General features: G+C 40.9%; 1 protein-coding gene across 1 annotated transcript in view; it reads left to right on the top strand.

Annotated features, from left to right (window-relative positions):
* The window catches only part of LOC103520673 (E3 ubiquitin-protein ligase MYCBP2-like), a 36,069-nt gene that overhangs the window by 6,793 nt on the left and 9,305 nt on the right, over positions 1 to 19,971 (top strand). Inside the window, exons 10-25 of the mRNA XM_026831707.1 lie at positions 70 to 224; positions 1,709 to 1,894; positions 2,338 to 2,457; positions 2,900 to 3,100; positions 4,110 to 4,237; positions 4,724 to 4,858; positions 5,069 to 5,160; positions 5,520 to 5,697; positions 6,257 to 6,443; positions 6,901 to 7,151; positions 7,514 to 7,726; positions 8,281 to 8,481; positions 8,788 to 8,935; positions 9,574 to 9,782; positions 10,252 to 10,430; positions 10,904 to 11,165. Of these exons, the coding sequence (XP_026687508.1) occupies positions 70 to 224; positions 1,709 to 1,894; positions 2,338 to 2,457; positions 2,900 to 3,100; positions 4,110 to 4,237; positions 4,724 to 4,858; positions 5,069 to 5,160; positions 5,520 to 5,697; positions 6,257 to 6,443; positions 6,901 to 7,151; positions 7,514 to 7,726; positions 8,281 to 8,481; positions 8,788 to 8,935; positions 9,574 to 9,782; positions 10,252 to 10,430; positions 10,904 to 11,165 (2,845 nt within the window). The remainder of the gene's footprint in view (positions 1 to 69; positions 225 to 1,708; positions 1,895 to 2,337; positions 2,458 to 2,899; positions 3,101 to 4,109; positions 4,238 to 4,723; positions 4,859 to 5,068; positions 5,161 to 5,519; positions 5,698 to 6,256; positions 6,444 to 6,900; positions 7,152 to 7,513; positions 7,727 to 8,280; positions 8,482 to 8,787; positions 8,936 to 9,573; positions 9,783 to 10,251; positions 10,431 to 10,903; positions 11,166 to 19,971) is intronic.

Raw genomic sequence — 19,971 nt, 5'->3', positions numbered from 1 at the left:
CCCAGCAGGATAAACAAGGTATACGAGTATTTTCTTCTTATCTTCCCTGGTTTTTCTTCCGTTTTGCAGAGAGTGTGGCTGTGGTGAAGGAGACTCGGGATGTTCGGTGTGTGGATGCTGTCGAATCTGCGCTCATGAGAACATCGATAATTCAGAACTGGCCATCCTGGGTCCTAGCGGTGCTGGAGATCTGCATGGCATGATGAGACTGGATTTAATATTTGGTAAAAAGTTCCAACATATTGTTGTTTCATTACAAATTTTCATCAGTAAATGGTTTCTTCGAATTAAATTGATCCTAAGGGCAAGGAAAACCTAGACCCTTGACAAATGGAGTGTGCTTGACAAATGGAGTTTTCCCAAAAGTTTTGTTAGAGGTACAGAACTGTACAGTGCACCTACATAGGACCGTTGGTACAAGGAACTATGCAAAAGATAAAAGGGATGGAGAACGGAGGAAGATAGAAGGGTATCGAGGGTTAGGACACTTGTCGTGAGTTTCATCCGATTTTTTGCCCAATAACTGTATTGTTTTGTACAATGCTTATGGTACCTGAGATCAATCAATGTGATTTCTCAATTATTTAGCCTTAAGATACCATGTTTGTACCAAACATGGTATCTTAAGGCTAAATAATTGAGAAATCACATTGATTAGTTTCTTTTAGTTTTCCTAAAGGATAGACTTGACAATGATGAGGCGAAAATAGGGCAAGCATATTAGGACCTACATAGGTTGGTAACTCCTTTGCACTAAAACCTCAAGCCGATCGAAAACAAAGGGCTGCATGTTCCTTTGTGTACCTGCTGATGTGATTCAAAAATCTACTATTATCAACCTCAATCTCTTTCTATTTTGTGTGATTTCCAGGTTTAGGAGGCGGCTGGGGCTATTCAGATAGAGCGGTGGAGGCAATCAGATTTATGGTGGACACTAATGTGTTGCTAGGCGGCTTTGGAATGTTCGGTGGACGAGGAGAGTATATTCTGAAAATCAAGGTAATGTTATCGGTTCTACCTTAATTGAAACAAGTCATAGGGGTCCGGATTTAAATCATCTACTTCCTAGTCTTTTCCTACCTAAATAGGGTCGGTGTTTCTTGCCAGTCCCTTCCAGACAGCCTTATAGTGTACCTCATGTCCGAATTTAAATACAGTAATCAAACCGAAAAAGACCCCTTTTTCTGGGTGATTGCTGTGTGGCCTAGGAGATCCCGGGTTTGATGCTGGTACCTTAATAAATACGGCGATGAAACACCTAACTAAATGCCAAATGGTAGAGGCAAAACGTAAAACTTGCTTTGTTTGGTTATCTGCCTCTGATTGATTCTATGTGACTTTGATTATATTTATTTTATTTGACATTTCAGTCTGGCATCCTAAGATGAATTATGACCTGTCACTATAAAAAATAATAATAATAATAATAATAATAATGATAATTAAATAACCTTAAAAAACATTAACACTTATATTGTGTTTCAGCTGATAGACATAGGAACAGAAGGCGGGGATCAGGAAATAGAGGGAGAAGTTCTGGCAGAAACTGAAGAGATTAGCTTTGAGTGTGATCCACGCCAGAAATATCCCATGCTATTTGATGAGCCTATACCCTTACAAGTAAGTTATTTTTATATGGTTTTTGTATATCCAAAGGTGTGTTTTCACATTAGATTGTAAACCCCATTCTTAATCTTTTTCCTTCCAGGCCGTCCTAACATTCGTCTACAAGAGCAGCTGCAGAAGAAGCTGGAAGAACGAAAACAAAGACTCAAAGGTAAACTGGCTATGGTGAAGCAACATCACGCGTCCAAGTTGAAAACCAATAGGGGTGCGTCCAGCTCTAGGGGTGACAAATTCCCCTCGCAATCTTCTTCCCAGTCTTCGCTTAGTGGTAAGTTACCAATCAGGGCCATATTTAAGGAGGGAAGAGGAGGCCCGTCCCCCCCTCGAGCTTTTGTCGCCCCTTTACTACGGGCAGGCCTCCAAAAATTAGCATCCTCCCTGTTTTTTTTTTCTTCTTTTTTTTTAGGGCTTGATAGAGGGAACTGTAACTGCTAGGGTCTTATCGTCCCGAAATCGAAGAGAGAAGGAAAACAGGATAGGAGAAAGCCAGCCGTTCCGAGAACAAATCTCATTTCTTCAGGATAAAATCTGCCCCGGACGGGAATCGGCCCGCGGCCTAGTGCTTACATGGCAGACGCGCTACCAACCAAGCTAACTTGGCTGGCTATCCTCCCTGTTTAACGATCCCCAGCCAGACTAAACTGTCTACTCCCTGTTTAACGTCCCCCAGCCAGACAATACCTAGTAATTTGATGTTATGAATAATTTCAGAGGACACCACTAGTGATTTAGAGAAAGAACCCAAGAGAGTGTCTACTATACCTCCAGCACGAGTCTACCTACCCTCGGACAGTCCTGCTATTCAAGTTGTATGTGGACTTCATCACACAGGTATGAAACTATTAATATTTTCTGATGGACAATGATTTTTTTTTCCACTATTAAATTAAAATTTTGTATATTGAAATTTTGTTTCTCCGTGGCCGAGTGGGTATCACACTAAGCTTGCACGCCAGAGGTTCCGAGTTCCATTCCCGGTTAGGTTGAAGTTTTTTATGCTCTGTTCTTGGAGTTCGAGGTGCACTCAGCCTCGTGAGCATAATTGAGTTGCTTCTTTAATCGAGTAACGACTAACGACCAATAGCGGCACTACCAGTGTAAAAAGATTGATTATACGAGTAGATGAGAAATTATATTACAGGAGGAATTTGGTAATCCTGTGGTACCTACTAATGTTGTGAAGAAGCTCTCTGCTTTACCACAAAGATTCATGATTTTTAATTGATTTATACATTTTCTCAGTTAAGTCCGATATTATTGTTTATATTTCCAGTGGTATTGCTTGAGAACGGAGATGTGTTTACGTTTGGAAGTAACTCGTATGGACAGTTAGGCGTAGGGGACATGATGTTGAGAGGGGGCCCTGTTCATATTAAGCTCAATGTTCCTGTGGTACAGATAGCGGCTGGGAGTTATCATACGGTGGTACTCACGTGTAAGGGCGATGTGTATACGTTTGGCAACAACCAGGTAAGTAAGTGACTAATGTTGGGTTTCACCAATATACTGTATTGTTTTGTACAATGCTTATGGTACCTGAGATCAATCAATGTGATTTCTCAATTATTTAGCCTTAAGATACCATGTTTGTTTTTGTACATCTAGGTTAGGCATAATGTTGAAATTTAGACCCTTTTCTAGCAACTTAGTTTGTTTACTATCAAGTGTCAGGGACGTTTCATTGATGATTCTTGGGTAAAATGTATGAGTATTTTTGACACGTTTTGTTCCCTGTGTTTTCAAAAGATTGTAGATCTTTTTGTCTGAGGTTTTCTTTTTCATGGATTTAATTTTGTCAAGTTCAGGTTGGAAAGAATTGTACAACTCTGAGAGTGCATCATCAGGTATGCTTTGTGTCAATGCATTGATGTTTTTCATAATGAGGTTTTGTTTCTTATATAAGTGCCTGATTTCATTGTTGAGCCAGTATCTTTGAGCGTATATCTTAGTTTTTATAGCTACCTCAGACTTTGCCTTGATAGATACCTGTATGTAGTTAGGTATTATGTGATGTATTTTACAACGTCTATTGAAATCAATGTTCAAATTAGTTTTTAACAATTTGATGTTTTCGAATTTTATTTTATTTCGTCTGTTTGTGTTAATAAAATAAGCGGCTTGGCTTGCCATATTAACTGTATTGTTTTGTACAATGCTTATGGTACCTGAGATCAATCAATGTGATTTCTCAATTATTTAGCCTTAAGATACCATGTTTGGTACAAACATGGTATCTTAAGGCTAAATAATTGAGAAATCACATTGATTAGTTTCTTTTAGTTTTCCTAAAGGATAGACTTGACAATGATGAGGCGAAAATAGGGCAAGCATATTAGGACCTACATAGGTTGGTAACTCCTTTGCACTAAAACCTCAAGCCGATCGAAAACAAAGGGCTGCATGTTCCTTTGTGTACCTGCTGATGTGATTCAAAAATCTACTATTATCAACCTCAATCTCTTTCTATTTTGTGTGATTTCCAGGTTTAGGAGGCGGCTGGGGCTATTCAGCTAGAGCGGTGGAGGCAATCAGATTTATGGTGGACACTAATGTGTTGCTAGGCGGCTTTGGAATGTTCGGTGGACGAGGAGAGTATATTCTGAAAATCAAGGTAATGTTATCGGTTCTACCTTAATTGAAACAAGTCATAGGGGTCCGGATTTAAATCATCTACTTCCTAGTCTTTTCCTACCTAAATAGGGTCGGTGTTTCTTGCCAGTCCCTTCCAGACAGCCTTATAGTGTACCTCATGTCCGAATTTAAATACAGTAATCAAACCGAAAAAGACCCCTTTTTCTGGGTGATTGCTGTGTGGCCTAGGAGATCCCGGGTTTGATGCTGGTACCTTAATAAATACGGCGATGAAACACCTAACTAAATGCCAAATGGTAGAGGCAAAACGTAAAACTTGCTTTGTTTGGTTATCTGCCTCTGATTGATTCTATGTGACTTTGATTATATTTATTTTATTTGACATTTCAGTCTGGCATCCTAAGATGAATTATGACCTGTCACTATAAAAAATAATAATAATAATAATAATAATAATGATAATTAAATAACCTTAAAAAACATTAACACTTATATTGTGTTTCAGCTGATAGACATAGGAACAGAAGGCGGGGATCAGGAAATAGAGGGAGAAGTTCTGGCAGAAACTGAAGAGATTAGCTTTGAGTGTGATCCACGCCAGAAATATCCCATGCTATTTGATGAGCCTATACCCTTACAAGTAAGTTATTTTTATATGGTTTTTGTATATCCAAAGGTGTGTTCACACATAGTCGACCGGCCGTCGATCGATGTCGACTGAACCGTCCACACTGCCTCGACAACATAGATTCACCTCGTCGATCGATATCTTTTAAAATAACGAAAAGAGAGTAACAGAATCAATTAAAGACACAGATGCTATATTATGTTCTATTTGATGTGTTTTCAGGCTAATAGATGGTACGTGGCTTGGGCACATATGAACGGACCTTCCAGTGACTGTGGTTCATGTGGACAGGCTATGGTTACCACTGACGACAAGTGAGTTGATTGAAATCATTATTTTGTATAGGGCAGAGAATTCTATAAACTCTCATATTATCAGTGTGTGATCCCACGCGTTAGAAAAATTTAAATCCAAGTGAATTAACTCAAACTGTGGCTCCATACCCTCTCAACTATTTTCTGTTAAAAAAAAAGGTATACTGATAAATCAGGAGACTGTAGGCTCAATCCAAGCCGAGGTATGGAATTTTATCCTCAACATTATTTGACAACTTGACTACAGTAATACTATTTGACAACTTGACCACAGCAGCATACTGTTAGCGTTAAGGGATTCTCTACAGTCCTCTTTGAGCAGTATAAATAAACACTATTTTTCAATTGTTCTTTTCCAGCGTCGTGTTCTATTTCAAATCCTCCAAGAAGTCTAACAACGGCACAGACGTGGTGGCAGGCCAAATACCTCAGCTTCTCTACAGGTTAATCACGGATAATAGACAGAATTCCAGTATGAGTAGCATACGAGATGGCGTGTATATTCTGAGCTTTGATTTCGCCTCCACAGTAACCAAGGTAAGAGAATGAGACCAGCGTTGTCTGGCTGGGGGACGTTAAACAGGGAGTAGACCAACTTAGTCTGGCCGGGGGACTTTAAACAGGGAGTATACTAGCTTGAACTTCCTTTGCTAAAGAAATAACAAAGGTTGAGTGCGAAGGGCATCCACTCGTAAATTTTTGTAGTCAAAACCAAATGTCAACCCAAAGCAATCACCCTAGGGCTGATTGAAAGGCCGACGAAAGACTCTGATCCTGTCTGAAGACGGGAAAAGGCGAGGAAGAAGAAGAAGAAGACTACTTGGGAGTATACTAGCTTGAACTTCCTTTGCTAAAGAAATAACAAAGGTTGAGTGCGAAGGGCATCCACTCGTAAATTTTTGTAGTCAAATGTCAACCCAAGCAATCCCTAGGGCTGATTGAAAGACCGACGAAAGACTCTGATCCTGTCTGAAGACGGGAAAAGGCGAGGAAGAAGACTACTTCAAGTGGCAGGATACTATCAAATTAAATTGATCCCAAGGGCAAGGCAATGCCTAAACATTATTATAACTTTTTAATTTAATTCTCCTCACAGGAATGCTTCCAAAGTCTCGTCTCTCTACTCAAGTGGAGTTGGAACACTCTGAAGACCTGCATCAACGACACCTCCCAATCCAAAGACCTGGCTTCGACTCTCCTGGATTTGGAACGTCTGGTGTACATCAGCAGAGCCTCACTACGACTATTGAGGACCTATATCAACAAGGTCTATCCTAAACAAGGTGAGGTCATAAAATCTACCCTATGAATAAAGGAAGTTCTAGATTAAAAGAGACTCCATAAAAAGTAAAAAGGAGGTAGATTCGTAGAAACTTACTTACACCTAAGCCTCTGAGTGCGCTTTTTGTGTTTAGAATAAAAGTAAGTAAGTAAGTTATTACTGAATTAAAAGAGAGATTTGATCTAGAGAAATGTAACAGCGGAGGTCTAAAAGTCCCAAAGTGGAAGAGAGAGAAGGAAGACAGAGAAGGAAGACGGGATAGGAGAAATCCAGCCGTTCCAAGAACGAACCTTAATTACTTTAGGATTAAGTTCGTCCTGGACGAGAATGGACCGCACGACCTAGCGCTTCCTTCCAAGCTATTTAGGCGGGATTTATTTGTGTTCTAAATAATATCACTTTCGTGGTCTACGTATATCACCTAATGCTCAAAATGTCTTTCGTCAATCTGATTTCAGTCCGTGGTAGAAAGGCGTCCGGTGTAGAATCCATCACCCTGGCGGAGTGTATCGGCAACGTCCGCTCTATCCTGAGTATCATCTTCTGTGACGTCACGTCCTCTTCCTGTCAGAATCCTGTATACAGGAAACTGGTCCAGGATATCCTGGAAGAGTGTCGACTCACGTTTGTTTCCTGCTATCACGTTTTCTATCCCACTGCATTCCTCAAGTGGGTGTGTCTGTGTGATCTACTCATTACTATGAACAAGGTAAGTAGCTACATACCTATGTCTCTAAAATTGAAGTTATTGAAGTGGCCTGCTGAAGTTCTTATATGATGTCGAAATATAAGTCCATACGATTAATAATAAGAGCTATGTCTCTGGTCTCTGTCAGTCGGGTCTAATTTCGAAAATGCTTGCCTCGGTGGTGTAAAAGTCAAGACGCTCGCCTTGTATACAGGAGGATGCGGGTTCAATCCCAGCCAAGGCAGGGAATTTTATCCTGAATATTGTTTGATAGGAGGAACTGTAACTGCTAAGGTCTTATAGGAGAAAGCCAGCCGTTCCAAGAACGAACATTATCCGTTTTTAATCAATTAAAAAATAAACAAACCATTTCTCTCCCACAGGGTCAGATATCTTCCTGTGATCGTCTAGCGAGTGCAATGCTTGCATCCCTATGCAGCCCTATAGTAAGATTGAGGCGGATATTTCCCATCTTCCCCTCTGTACATTTCAACGAGTACAGCAAGAAATGGCCATCAGAAGTGAGCAGCAGATCTGCATTGGAGTCACCACACCATTATCCTGTGCTGGTAGAACAGATGACCTCTCGAACTGAGGTGAGATAATAGTTGCTGCCTTGGTAGCCAAAAATTGTGGTTGCTGTTGCGGTGTAGGGTCTAGCTGTACCGAGGGTGTTTGATGGTCTCTAGCCAAGATCACTTGGCCCGTCCCGAACCGCAGTCAACCATCATAAGGACCTGTGCTTTTCCTTTGTAGCATGATAAACCCTTTGTAAACTCCAGGCTGGTTAGGGTTTAGCTGTTCTGATCCCGCTTTATAGGCTCACAGCAAGGCACTGGTCTACTCCCTGTTTAAGCTAGAGGAGAGGAGCCAGAAAAGGTTGTGATTATTGGGATAGGTTGAGGGCAGGGCTTCATAGGGGGGGCGCGAGGGGGCCCGGGCTCCCCCCTCGAGCTTCATTCTCCTCCTTTACTATACGTCAGACTCAAAAAATTTGGGGCCTAAGGGGACCGGCCACCCCCCCCCCTCCTTCATTTTTCTCCTGTACTGTGGGCCAGACTCTAAAAATTTGGAGCATCCAGGGACATACTACGGGATGGGCATGCTATAACACAGACCACTCACTACACGTATATTTTTTCTCATACAGGGAGAGATTCGGCACAAGGATGAAATCGCCAAGTGGAGTCTGAAAGAAGTAACGGATATACTACTCTACATTCTGACCAGCCCTATGAAGCAAGCACTCAAGAATAAACCTCAGCTTCATTCTTCGGAGCTTGTCAACAATTGTGCCTACCTGCTGACACGGCTTATTGCCGAGCTTAGTCTACTAGCAGTGGGAGCCAGTGTAAGTAACACACTTGAGTAGATTTACATTGTTTTCAAACGTTGATCTTTCTCGGTGGTGTAGTGGTCAAGACGCTCGCCTGGTGAACAGGAGGGCGTGGGTTCAATCCCAGCCGAGGTATGTAATTTTATCCCCTATATCGAGAATTTGACAAAAGGCAAAGGAGGCAAATGAAACATTGCCCACTTATTACAAATTACATTAATGGTAGCTTACTGCTGGAGTAAAGGGACTTGTCAGTCCTAATCGGACAGTATAAAGAAGGTGTATTCAGTATTCTAGTCTACATACATATTTCTCTTGCAGGAAGACCTAGGCAATACGTATGGCCGGACCATGTATGTTACACCATCCAGATTCTCTCGTAATAACACGACAAGGACTTGGAATACAGGAAATGGTTCACCAGACGCTATTTGTTTCTCTGTCGATCAGTCGGGTATCATTATAGCTGGTATGCTGTTTTATTTATTTTAAAGCTAGAACCTACACTCTACACTCACCTGGGGAGAGTTTTTCCAGATCAAAAATTGGACAGAGGGAACTGTAACTGTTGAGGTCTTATCGTTCCCAAAGTTTCTCTGTCGATCAGTCGGGTATCATTATAGCAGGTATGCTGTTTTATTTATTTATTTATTTTAAAGCCAGAACCTACACTCTATACTCACCTGGGGTGAGTTTTTCAAGATCAAAAATTGGACAGAGGGAATTGTAACTGTTGAGGTCTTATCGTCCCCAACCCCAAATCAAAGATCTGTACCAGTTAGCCCCTGGTGCAGATCTTTTTCACACAGTGTGATCCATTTTTTTTTCAGCCTTTCTCTTTTTCTGTTTCGCACTACTCGCATTTCTGTCATCTTCTTTCTTATGTAGTCCTAGTAATTTGCTCATATCATAGTAGATTATGACACTATCAAGTTTGATGTTGGGAAGAAACAAGGAAACTGGGAAGATATAAAGGCTAACCAAAGGTATAGCAATAGAGTCTGGTGGAGGGGCTTTGTTCATCGACCTGTCCTATAGGATAGAACGATAATGGTTATGTATGTATGCATAGTAGATTGATGTTTGTTCTTTATTTGACTCTTCCAGGTGTTGGTATCTATGGAGGTGCTGGCTACTACGAGTACAACATAGAACTGCTGGATGATTCCAAGTCTTCAGGTGTTCCTCAGGAGGGGGATAAACCTCATCATCAGAAGTGGAACAGTCTAATTCAAAGCCAGGGGAGCTACGGGGCTGAAGATATTATCAATGATGATATTGTCGAGATCAAGTTTGAATATCCTGTGTTTATCAAAGTGAGTAGTTTAGAATAGAATAGGACACCGTGTTTAATCCTGCTCGAGTGACACTGAAAAGTCCCTTTTATACTAGCAGCCTTCGAGAGAGGGAGGGAGAGAGGAGGTAAGAATTCAAGCCCAATAAACCCCCTCCCCCCTTATTGTTTACCCACGTAAGGAAGCTCCTGTAGGAGAACCTACATTAAAGAAAGACAAACATATCAGAAAGTTGAAAGAGAGAAGGAAGTCCGCTTCCGAGAACGAAGCTTATGTGAAGGATAAAACTTCGCCTCGAGAGGAAATCGAACCCCTACCTAACGCTTATAAAGCAGACGCGTTTTTCTCCAAGTTAACTAAAGGGCCGTTCCCACTTGTAGTGAGTTTCATCCGATTTGTCCTTGTGGGCCTAAATGAGAGTGTTCCCACTGACACGCTTTCGAACGACAAGTGGGAACGGGCCTTAAGCTGACTATTTCTTTGTTTTCAGCCAAATGTGAAGTACGCCATCCGTCTGCGTAACTTCGGAGGGCGTTGTAGTAACGGAGACGGCGGTGTAAGCAGTGTGCGAGGTCAGGATGGCACTACTTTCTCCTTTTCCACTTGCTCCCTCAGCTTCAACGGTACCACGCAGACACGGGGTCAGATCCCGTACATTCTCTACTACAGGTAAGCTAGACTAGACTGTCTTTTCAGCAGGAGAATTTTTTGTGGCAAAGCTCAAACTGTACTTATTTTCTGTGTCTTTTAGGTAGGCTTGATGAGATGGTGTTGCTGTTTTTTCACCGGGAGAATTTTTGTGAGACAGACTGTCTTGCTTGAGAAATTAAAAAATATATATATATATTTATATACACCCAGGAAGCATAATTTTGTGTGTTAGAGCAAAATTTTAGTGTTCGTGTGAACTCATTTGGCTAATCACTTCCCCTTTACAGATCTTAACTGCTAAGGTCTTATCGTTCCGAAAGAATGGAAAGAACTGTAAAATAATGATGAGGTCTTAATAGTCTTACCGTCCTGAAGATAGAAGAAAGGCAGCGGTTCCAAGTACGACCTTATTTGTTTAATCCCCCGAGCTGAAATCAAAGTGTAGTCCTAGGCCCCATTTATTATACTCCATACTTATTCCTTTATTCCAGCAATCCCCAAAACGAGAACGAGGAGGCGTCGAGTTGCAACTCCCCGAGCAAGGCGGAAATGGAGCAGCTGGCCCGCAAGATCTCGCTCAACCTCGCCACAGAAATGATGTCCCGGACCTCAGACGTGCTCGTCCGATCAAAACAGAGAGTGAACGATGTCAACTTCAACTGGGATAGTATCCTGGGGAGTTCGGCTATGATGACCATACTGCTGCCTTTGGTGCTATCCCATGTTAGCCGTCTGGCGACCACGGATGTTAAGGTACTACGGTTTAAGTATTTTGTTTGAGAGGGGTTTAACGTCAGTATATGTACAATTGGACAGCAATAAGCTGAAAAGAACCATCTATGCCAGCCTTTTTCGCCAGGAAAAGTAGGACGCTATCGCCCAGAAAGTCACCCATCCGAATACTAACCACGTGCATTGTTGCTTAACTTCAGAAACAAAAGTTCCAAGACAGTTGATGTGAGAAACAAAATTTAAAAGAGAATTGGTGTGAAAGGCATCTCCAAGAAGTTCTAAAGCTCTAAGCTCACAGGTTAAATAAAGCGCTTTATTACGTACCTCTATACTTACGAATATACTTTTCCTGTTTTGTTCAGAGTGCTGTCGATATTCTGCTGTCTATCAAGGATCTTCTACCTCACGTTTCCTGTCTCAATCTCCTGGCTAGAGCGCATAACTCTTATCCCAACTCTAACGACATGGTAGATCTCTGCACCACATCCCATCACTATGTTTGGGTCGAGAGTGAGCATCCGTATAAGCCTGCCACTGTGTCTAACTATAGGTACGTATGTTGTCAAATATGTAAAATCTTAGTAAAGAAGTAAAAATTTTCAAAGGAAAAAAAGTTATTTTATTCCCATTAAATCATTAATGTCATGCAGCTACCATCACGTCACGTGAAGTCATCATGGGGAGTCAGAAAGATGTTGGTCAAAGTTTCCCCATAATGTTGTAGGTAATTTCGTTCAGGACAGCCACACTACCAGTATCACTAACAGTTCGGGACCAACCTCACTATCAGTTCAGGACCTCTGGCTTCAACCACAAGCAGTTACAACGTTCCTGCAACTCACGGGAGATGAGGAGGTTGAGGATTGACTCGTGATTTCGCTACAACAACACTTTTTTTTTTTAATTTAAGCAAGGTTTTAATTTATAAAAAATACACCTATTTTGTACCAAATACATGAGACCTTGTTTAGACTGCGAGAGTAAAGGGACTTTTCAGTCTCATTCTGGCAGTATAAACAGGGTATATTCTATTCTATTCTATTCTACTGTCACGTGACGTGATAGTGTAACTTTGTTTACCTACATAGGTATCTAACAATGTAGACTGTCCTAATATTTTACTGCATTTTTCTCGGCCCCCTTCAGGGTGTCATTTCCGGACTGTGTCAAATGGCTGACCGTGGAGTTCGATCCGAAATGTGGCACTTGTCAAGCTGAAGACACTCTTCAGCTGTTTATACCCATGCGACCTGAGAACCCATCCGAATCCAGCTCTTACATTGCCGTCACTCATAAGCTTAGCAACGGGTATACGCAGTGGCCTCAGTACACCATTGTATTACCAGGTAAAGGCTTTTGATAATAATAGACTCTTTATTGCTCTCAATTCATACAATACTTAAAGTACAAATTTAACAAAAGGCGGTATTATTGCCTTATTGATAGTATGGGATGAAAGAACAGAAAATCAGTGAACGTCCTGGATGTGTTAAATGCAAGTTGCACTGGATTTCAGTAAAATGTGACAAACATTTCAAGCATTTCAAGTTTGTCACATTTTACTTCAGATAAACAGTTCGAGTTATCGTAGAACAAACAAACATCAAAACAGTTTTGTAAAACTTAGGTCAAAATCTCCATTTAAACCTAATAATCACTTCGTTTGGTTAACTAATAGCCGGGGCTACAATCTAGGGCCGGGAAAAGCCAGCAGCACGCGAGTCACCGATCCGGATACCAACCATATGAAACGTTGCTTAATTTCAGTGATCTATTGGGAACTGGTGCATTCAACGTACTATTACCTCTCCTGGTATTCGCTTCTCTTTTTCGGCTCAATATCCCTGTTATATTTCTAGGTAACGAAGTCATATTCACTCTGGAGACAGCGTCAGACTACGTGAAAGATGACCGGGCTCCGTCCTACGGGTTCAAATGTTTGGTGACGGGATACGAGTGGTATTATAACCCTGGAGAAGGTTTACATCGACTGGAGTCAGAACTGAGCTTCCTAGGAGCCATGTGTGCAGCGTCCCTGCTCAAGAAAGACTTGATTCTACCGCCCACTGGAGGTAAGGATTTTTTTTTTTTAGGTTTGATATAGAGGGAACTGTAACTGCCAGGGTCTTATCGTCCCGAAATCGAAGAGAGAAGGAAGACGGGATAGTAGAAAGCCAGCCGTTCCGAGAACGAACTTTATCTGTTTAGGATAAAATCCGCCCCGTGGAGGAATAACTAGTCTGGCCTACCTGAGACTGAAAAGTACCTTTGCTCCCACATTTTTAACAAAGTTTGCATCTTGTTTCCCTGATTTGCTAAAATCTTTACCTTACCTTACCTCCATGGTTATTGGAAACCAAAAGATGGTTTTTGGCCTCGTCGCGTCGATAATGCGCCTTCTTGAATTTCTATTCATTGCTGCTTCCAAAGACACTTCTAAGCTTCTAATGTCTTCACTCTTGTCTATTTCAGAAGAGCTGGATGAAGAGTGGGGAGAAAGCCTGGAACCACTAAAAGTTACAATAATTCTTCAGAGCTACCGATTATACAGTACCCATTTTCCAACTTACCTCGGAAAGAATAGTCACTAACAATCACTCCACTAGACTGGGCAATATGGACGACAATACCCCTGGAGTCCGTATTAGACCTCCTATCTTCATCCCAAGCCATGCCTAGTGGCTCTATCTGTAGAGACTTCACATTGATGATATCCACACGTTGCAACGCCTGTAGACCGCGCAGGGAGTTCGAACCCACAATCACCAGGTCACAGTTCTCTATTTGAACCATGGACACACTCAGGGGTAGGCTGGTGTTGGGCTGGTGCTCCTTGCTGATCTCTATCCGCTGGAAAACAGAATATTATACATAGGATGCATTAGAAAGAAAAAATCAAGCTTTTGATAGAGGGAAATGTAACAACAAAGCTCTTATCGTACCGAAATCAAAGAGAGGACAGGACAAAAAAAAAAGCCAGCCGTTCTGAGAACAAAACTTAATCTATTTGGGATAAAGTTCGCCCCGGGTGGGAATCGAACCCGCGACCTAACATTTCTAAGGCAGGCGCATTACCTTCCAAGCTAACTAGGCTGGCAATTCAAGCTTTATTTCAAGGATTGAACCAGTTCAAGTAGAACGTTGGACTTGTAATCCATGGGGTGGAGGTTCAAGTCCCAATAGCAATGGTCAACGTTGTCAGAAAGGTGAGGTGAGGGCAATTTTTTCAATAACTTTTATTCTTATTTTATATTATTTATTATGGTACTATGTATTCTTATTTTAGGTATTTCTTATTATTTTTATTTTTTCGCCTAATCAGCCAATCACATCTTGGCTTGGTTCTTAGAATGAGCTCCAGGTATAATCAACCATACCGCGGTACATGTTCACGCAACACTACGCCTCATTGTACTCCTTATTGAATGAACTAAAATCGGTAGGGTCGCTCACCAGGGGGGTCCAGCCGGACCCATTTGCCCCTGGCCTGGGGCCTTCAGGGGGCCAGGCCCAATTTTGAAAATTTTGGACAAGTTAAATCGAAAGTGCAAAATATTGGACAATGGGTCTAAATGATGACTAGGTACAAGGTACACATTTACTCGGATCTTTTAGTAATACAAGAAAATGTCCAAAAATTTTGGCACTGGGCCTTTATAAGATATGTAGTATTCGTGTTTGTAAAAATTGTTTGCTAGGAAGGGCCTATTACTATTATTTGAGCTTGGGGCCGGGTGGGGCTGTGAGCAACCCTGTATAATTGTATATCGGTACAGTGGGTACCTTGCGTTATCGCGTAAAATTGTCAGTTGAAGTGTGAAGGAAAAAGTAACGCTGTTGTATACAGGATCCAGGGAATTGAATGGACGAGTGACAAAGTTAATACAGAGTGTCACAAACATACATTTCGAAACGAAGCCACGGCCTAGCGCTTACAAGGCAGACGCGCTAATACCAACTAGGCTTGCCGATAGTACTGATTCATAGGCTCGTGCATTTTAAAATGAAACGGGCATAATTTTAATGAGTTAAATGACCTTGGAAAAAGCGCGCCTATTCAGCCCCTAAGCCCTGATCGAGGCCAAAAGAGCTAAGGATCTTTAGGTGTTAAACACTATTTGGAAAGTTTTATCAAAATTGGACTAACCGCTTGAGAATTATCGTGACAAACAAACATGGCAGACAAGTTGAAAGAAAAATGGAGTTGAATCATTTGTATTATCGGTTAGATCGGAGAAACTCACTTCGATCTTTGTAACCCTGTAGATAACACACCTCTGTAAAAAAAAATAAATAATAAATATATCCACCGTCATCAATAGTCAATAGTAATTCTGAAAACCGGCAAGAAACCTAGAAATTCCTCTTTTTCTCCATTCGCCGCGATAGCAAAGAATTGCCAGGAAGTCCTCATTCATGGAATATTCTGTGTAAAGTTTTTTTTTTTCATTTTCTTCGCCACCAGTTACGATCCATAAGCTATGTCTGCGTACATTCTTTGTGTTAATATTGATAATAACCATGCATAGAACTTTTTTACTTCCTTGCATAAATTTCTTGGGCTTATTTTACCCATAACCCATACTTGTAATAGGACTGCGAGGGTAAAGGGACATTACTATGCTGGCAGTAGGTACATATAAACAAGTTCTATTCTATTCCATTTTTCTACGAGCTAGAAACTAGAACAGCTTTACATGCAAATATGTGCTTGCAATTTTGCGTGCATTTGACAATAAAGAACACTTTTTGTATAGGATTGTGCGCTATAGTTCAGTAGGGAGGTATTTCAATAGGAACTTTGTTTTCTCATGGAAGTACTTTTGCAAACTGTACGGTCTGTATGGTTTGCTTCTATTGTAGAAAAAGGAAGTGAAAATAAATAAGTATGCTATTAGTAACCTGGACATTTGTCAGCATACCTGATAAATACAAAAATAAAGTGTTAGCAAGGCTAGTATGAACTTTGGCTAAGCTATACCTACTTTGTAAGCAGGTTACCCGACAAGTGTCTTCTGTTTGGGTCCTTTACTGAGGTATAAGACTCTGGGCTGTTAAACAGGAGGACAGAGGTTCAATTCTAGGTTCTCTATGTCGTCCTCTTCTAAGACTCGAACCACCCTCCTCCGGATCTGAAGTCCACCGCGCGGACCACTACACCACTAAGGTTGGCTCATTCGGGCAGTATAAGCAAGGTTGGCTCCATTGTATTTGTATCGTTATAACGCTAGCAGTACAGGAATAAACCCATGGTACACGTAATTATTTCCCTTATCTCTTGATTTAATTGTTTGCATTTTCTTATCAGTTCTCTGATATACCTAGGCACTAGGCAGTATTGAGGACAGTGGATTTAGAAATGATAGCTGATAACAGTACGGGTAATGTTCGTATCTGTATTTCCCCAGATACGACGTTGGTACGCGTTTCCCTATCTCTAGAACCTTAGATACGTTTCCTATGCGTTGTTTGGAGGCGTCATCACCTTATGACTAACAATTCACACATGGCTCAGTTGACGTATCAAAAATGATTCCGATAAAACTAATACCCAAAGCTCTCAAGTACTTGGTTTGTTTGATAGAGATTTAACGTCACTTCGCTAAGATTTAGAGTGAGTTTTATAGTGACGGGGGTTTTACCCTCGATTTGGTGACAAGCTACCCGTCTACTAAAAGAAAATAATTGACTCTTTATTGTTCAAAATTCATACAACACATAAAGTACAAATTTAACAAAAGCCGGATTATTGCCCTAGGCAATCTCTGCCATCCAACCCAAAGTCTGTATCCCACCAATATGTCACGTTTCCTTGTGTCTCGAATACTGAGGAACGAGGAATACTTATAATCGGGTTTGGATCCCACCAATAAAATTATCTCTACTAAAATTTCCTGCCTCGGTTTGGATTCAAACTGGTGTCCTTTAGCTTAGAAGGCTACCAGGCAAGCGGTTTAACCACTCCATTACCGAACCCGCTATTCCAACATAAACCTTCTACTCGGCTTGTAACATAAATACATCAGGTCTGAAGGGCTAGGGGCGATAAAATAAATAAATAAATTAAAAAAAAAAAAAAACTGCATTTCAAAACTTCTACCTAGATTTCATCTCTGAGAGTTGCATTCAGCTCGTGAGTTGCATTGCGCCTACAGTCACATTGCTATCGCAAGGCTTAGTATAACATAATACGAAATATACGAATAGATATAATACGAAATATACGAATAGGTATAATACGAAATATACGAATAGGTATAATACGAAATATACGAATATCTCACATAATACGGGGGATATGATGGATCTAATTCGAACTTCCTGCAATGCCCCCCCCTGAGCCTATGAAATATGACAAGGTAGAAATGGAAATATTTCATTGTAACCAATTGCCTGTGTATATTATTGTAACCAATTGCCTTGTATCCTTGTAATAATAAACGCTGTGCATATGCATATGTTGCAGTGCACCGTTTTATGAATTTTATCAAAATTGGACTAACCGCTTGAGAATTATCGTGACAAACAAACATGGCAGACAAGTTGAAAGAAAAATGGAGTTGAATCATTTGTATTATCGGTTAGATCGGAGAAACTCACTTCGATCTTTGTAACCCTGTAGATAACACACCTCTGTAAAAAAAAATAAATAATAAATATATCCACCGTCATCAATAGTCAATAGTAATTCTGAAAACCGGCAAGAAACCTAGAAATTCCTCTTTTTCTCCATTCGCCGCGATAGCAAAGAATTGCCAGGAAGTCCTCATTCATGGAATATTCTGTGTAAAGTTTTTTTTTTTCATTTTCTTCGCCACCAGTTACGATCCATAAGCTATGTCTGCGTACATTCTTTGTGTTAATATTGATAATAACCATGCATAGAACTTTTTTACTTCCTTGCATAAATTTCTTGGGCTTATTTTACCCATAACCCATACTTGTAATAGGACTGCGAGGGTAAAGGGACATTACTATGCTGGCAGTAGGTACATATAAACAAGTTCTATTCTATTCCATTTTTCTACGAGCTAGAAACTAGAACAGCTTTACATGCAAATATGTGCTTGCAATTTTGCGTGCATTTGACAATAAAGAACACTTTTTCAATCCCAGCCGATGACGCGACACATGAAATTTTATCCTCATTTATGTGAGAATTTGACCACAACAATAGAGTTAGGCCAACCAAAACTGCTGTTAGGGTTCCAAGGGCTAGGTGGCAGAAACTTCTCCGACGTTGACATAGCCTAGTTGTTACCTTCCCTTCAAGAGTCTTTTTAGGAGGCATTTATTATTCAGACCATTTCTACCCGTGTCGTGTTGCGTGTCCATTTAGCAATTATTGATCTCCCTCCCACTCTTTCTCCCCTTCTCTCCCTCTTTCTCCCATCCCGTTTAATGTCTGATCTTCTTCCCTCTTTTATAAATCTTCCTCCCCAAGCTATAAAATATGGCCATTAAGGGACCACACGCTACTACTCCTTGCAACTTGATATGAGGATAGACTGGAGGAAAACAAGGGAGAAAAAAGGGAGCAATAAATTGGGGGAAAAAGAAAGTAAGGTGTAATGCTGTAATGCATTTCTTTCAAAATGCACTCTGCTGAGATGCAAAGGGATTCTTAGGGACTTTGTAACCAAAGAGCTTTGAAGCTCTCCGTGGGTTGCGTCTGAGGTGTTTTTCTCAGTGGAGCTTTTCTTTGGGAAACTGAACTCTAGCCCTTCGATGGTTGGGAATGCGTCGTCTTGGATTTCAAATGGTTTATGTAGTACAAAGGTGCAACCACGCCAACTAGGGTTTAAACGAATTCCCTTATTTTCCTCTAAAAGAAGGCAAATGAGCTTCAGAAGAGGGTAAAACATCTCAGTTTCCGGAAGGAAAATACGACTTAGAGTGAACTTACTCGGACAGAGGTGAAGGCACAGTTGCAATTTATCTTGCCATCCAGGGTGCATTTGCAAGCTTCGAGACTGCAAAGGTCTTGTCTACTGGTATGATGGAATAGCGCCGTGACCTTGAACAGTCTCGAATCTCTCTGTGCTCTTCTGTTCTTGGATTTAAAATAATGGTGAAAGCGCCAATCTTGTCCCTTGAACATTATCCATAATATTAGGTACCTAATGTTTTCCTACCTTTTACTGAGTATCTTTATTTGAAGTTGAAAGTCAACATTTCTATGAGGTTACTGAGTACCTTTCTATGAGGTTGAGAGACTTCTCGAATCTCTCTGTGCTCTTCTGTTCTTGGATTTAAAATAATGGTGAAAGCGCCAATCTTGTCCCTTGAACATTATCCATAATATTACCTAATGTTTTCCTACCTTTTACTGAGTATCTTTCTTTGAAGTTGAAAGTCAACATTTCTATGAGGTTACTGAGTACCTTTCTATGAGGTTGAGAGACTTTCTATGTAGGCTTGCCAAATATCCAAAATGTCGATTCGGGACGCGAATCCGCGAACATAATTGCCAAATCCGCGAACATAATCGCAAAATCCGCGAACAAAATCGCCAAATCCGCGACCATAATCGCCAAATCCGCGAACAAAATCGCCAAATCCGCGAACATAATCGCCAAATCCGCAAACAAGATTGCCAAATCCGCGAACATAATCACGAAATCCGCGAACATAATCGCGAAATCCGCGAACATAATCACCAAATCCGCGAACACAATCGCGAAATCCGCGAACATAATCGCGAAAACCGCGAACAAAATCGCGAAATCCGCGAACATAATCGCGAAATCCCGCGAACATAATCGGCGGAAATCCGCGAAAAAACAAGCATAATCGCGAAAATCCGCGAACATAAATCGCGGAAATC

Source organism: Diaphorina citri, unplaced genomic scaffold, assembly GCF_000475195.1.
Source record: "Diaphorina citri unplaced genomic scaffold, Diaci psyllid genome assembly version 1.1 scaffold71, whole genome shotgun sequence".
Lineage (NCBI taxonomy): Eukaryota > Metazoa > Arthropoda > Insecta > Hemiptera > Psyllidae > Diaphorina > Diaphorina citri.
This window is presented reverse-complemented; position numbering and strand designations above follow the sequence as displayed.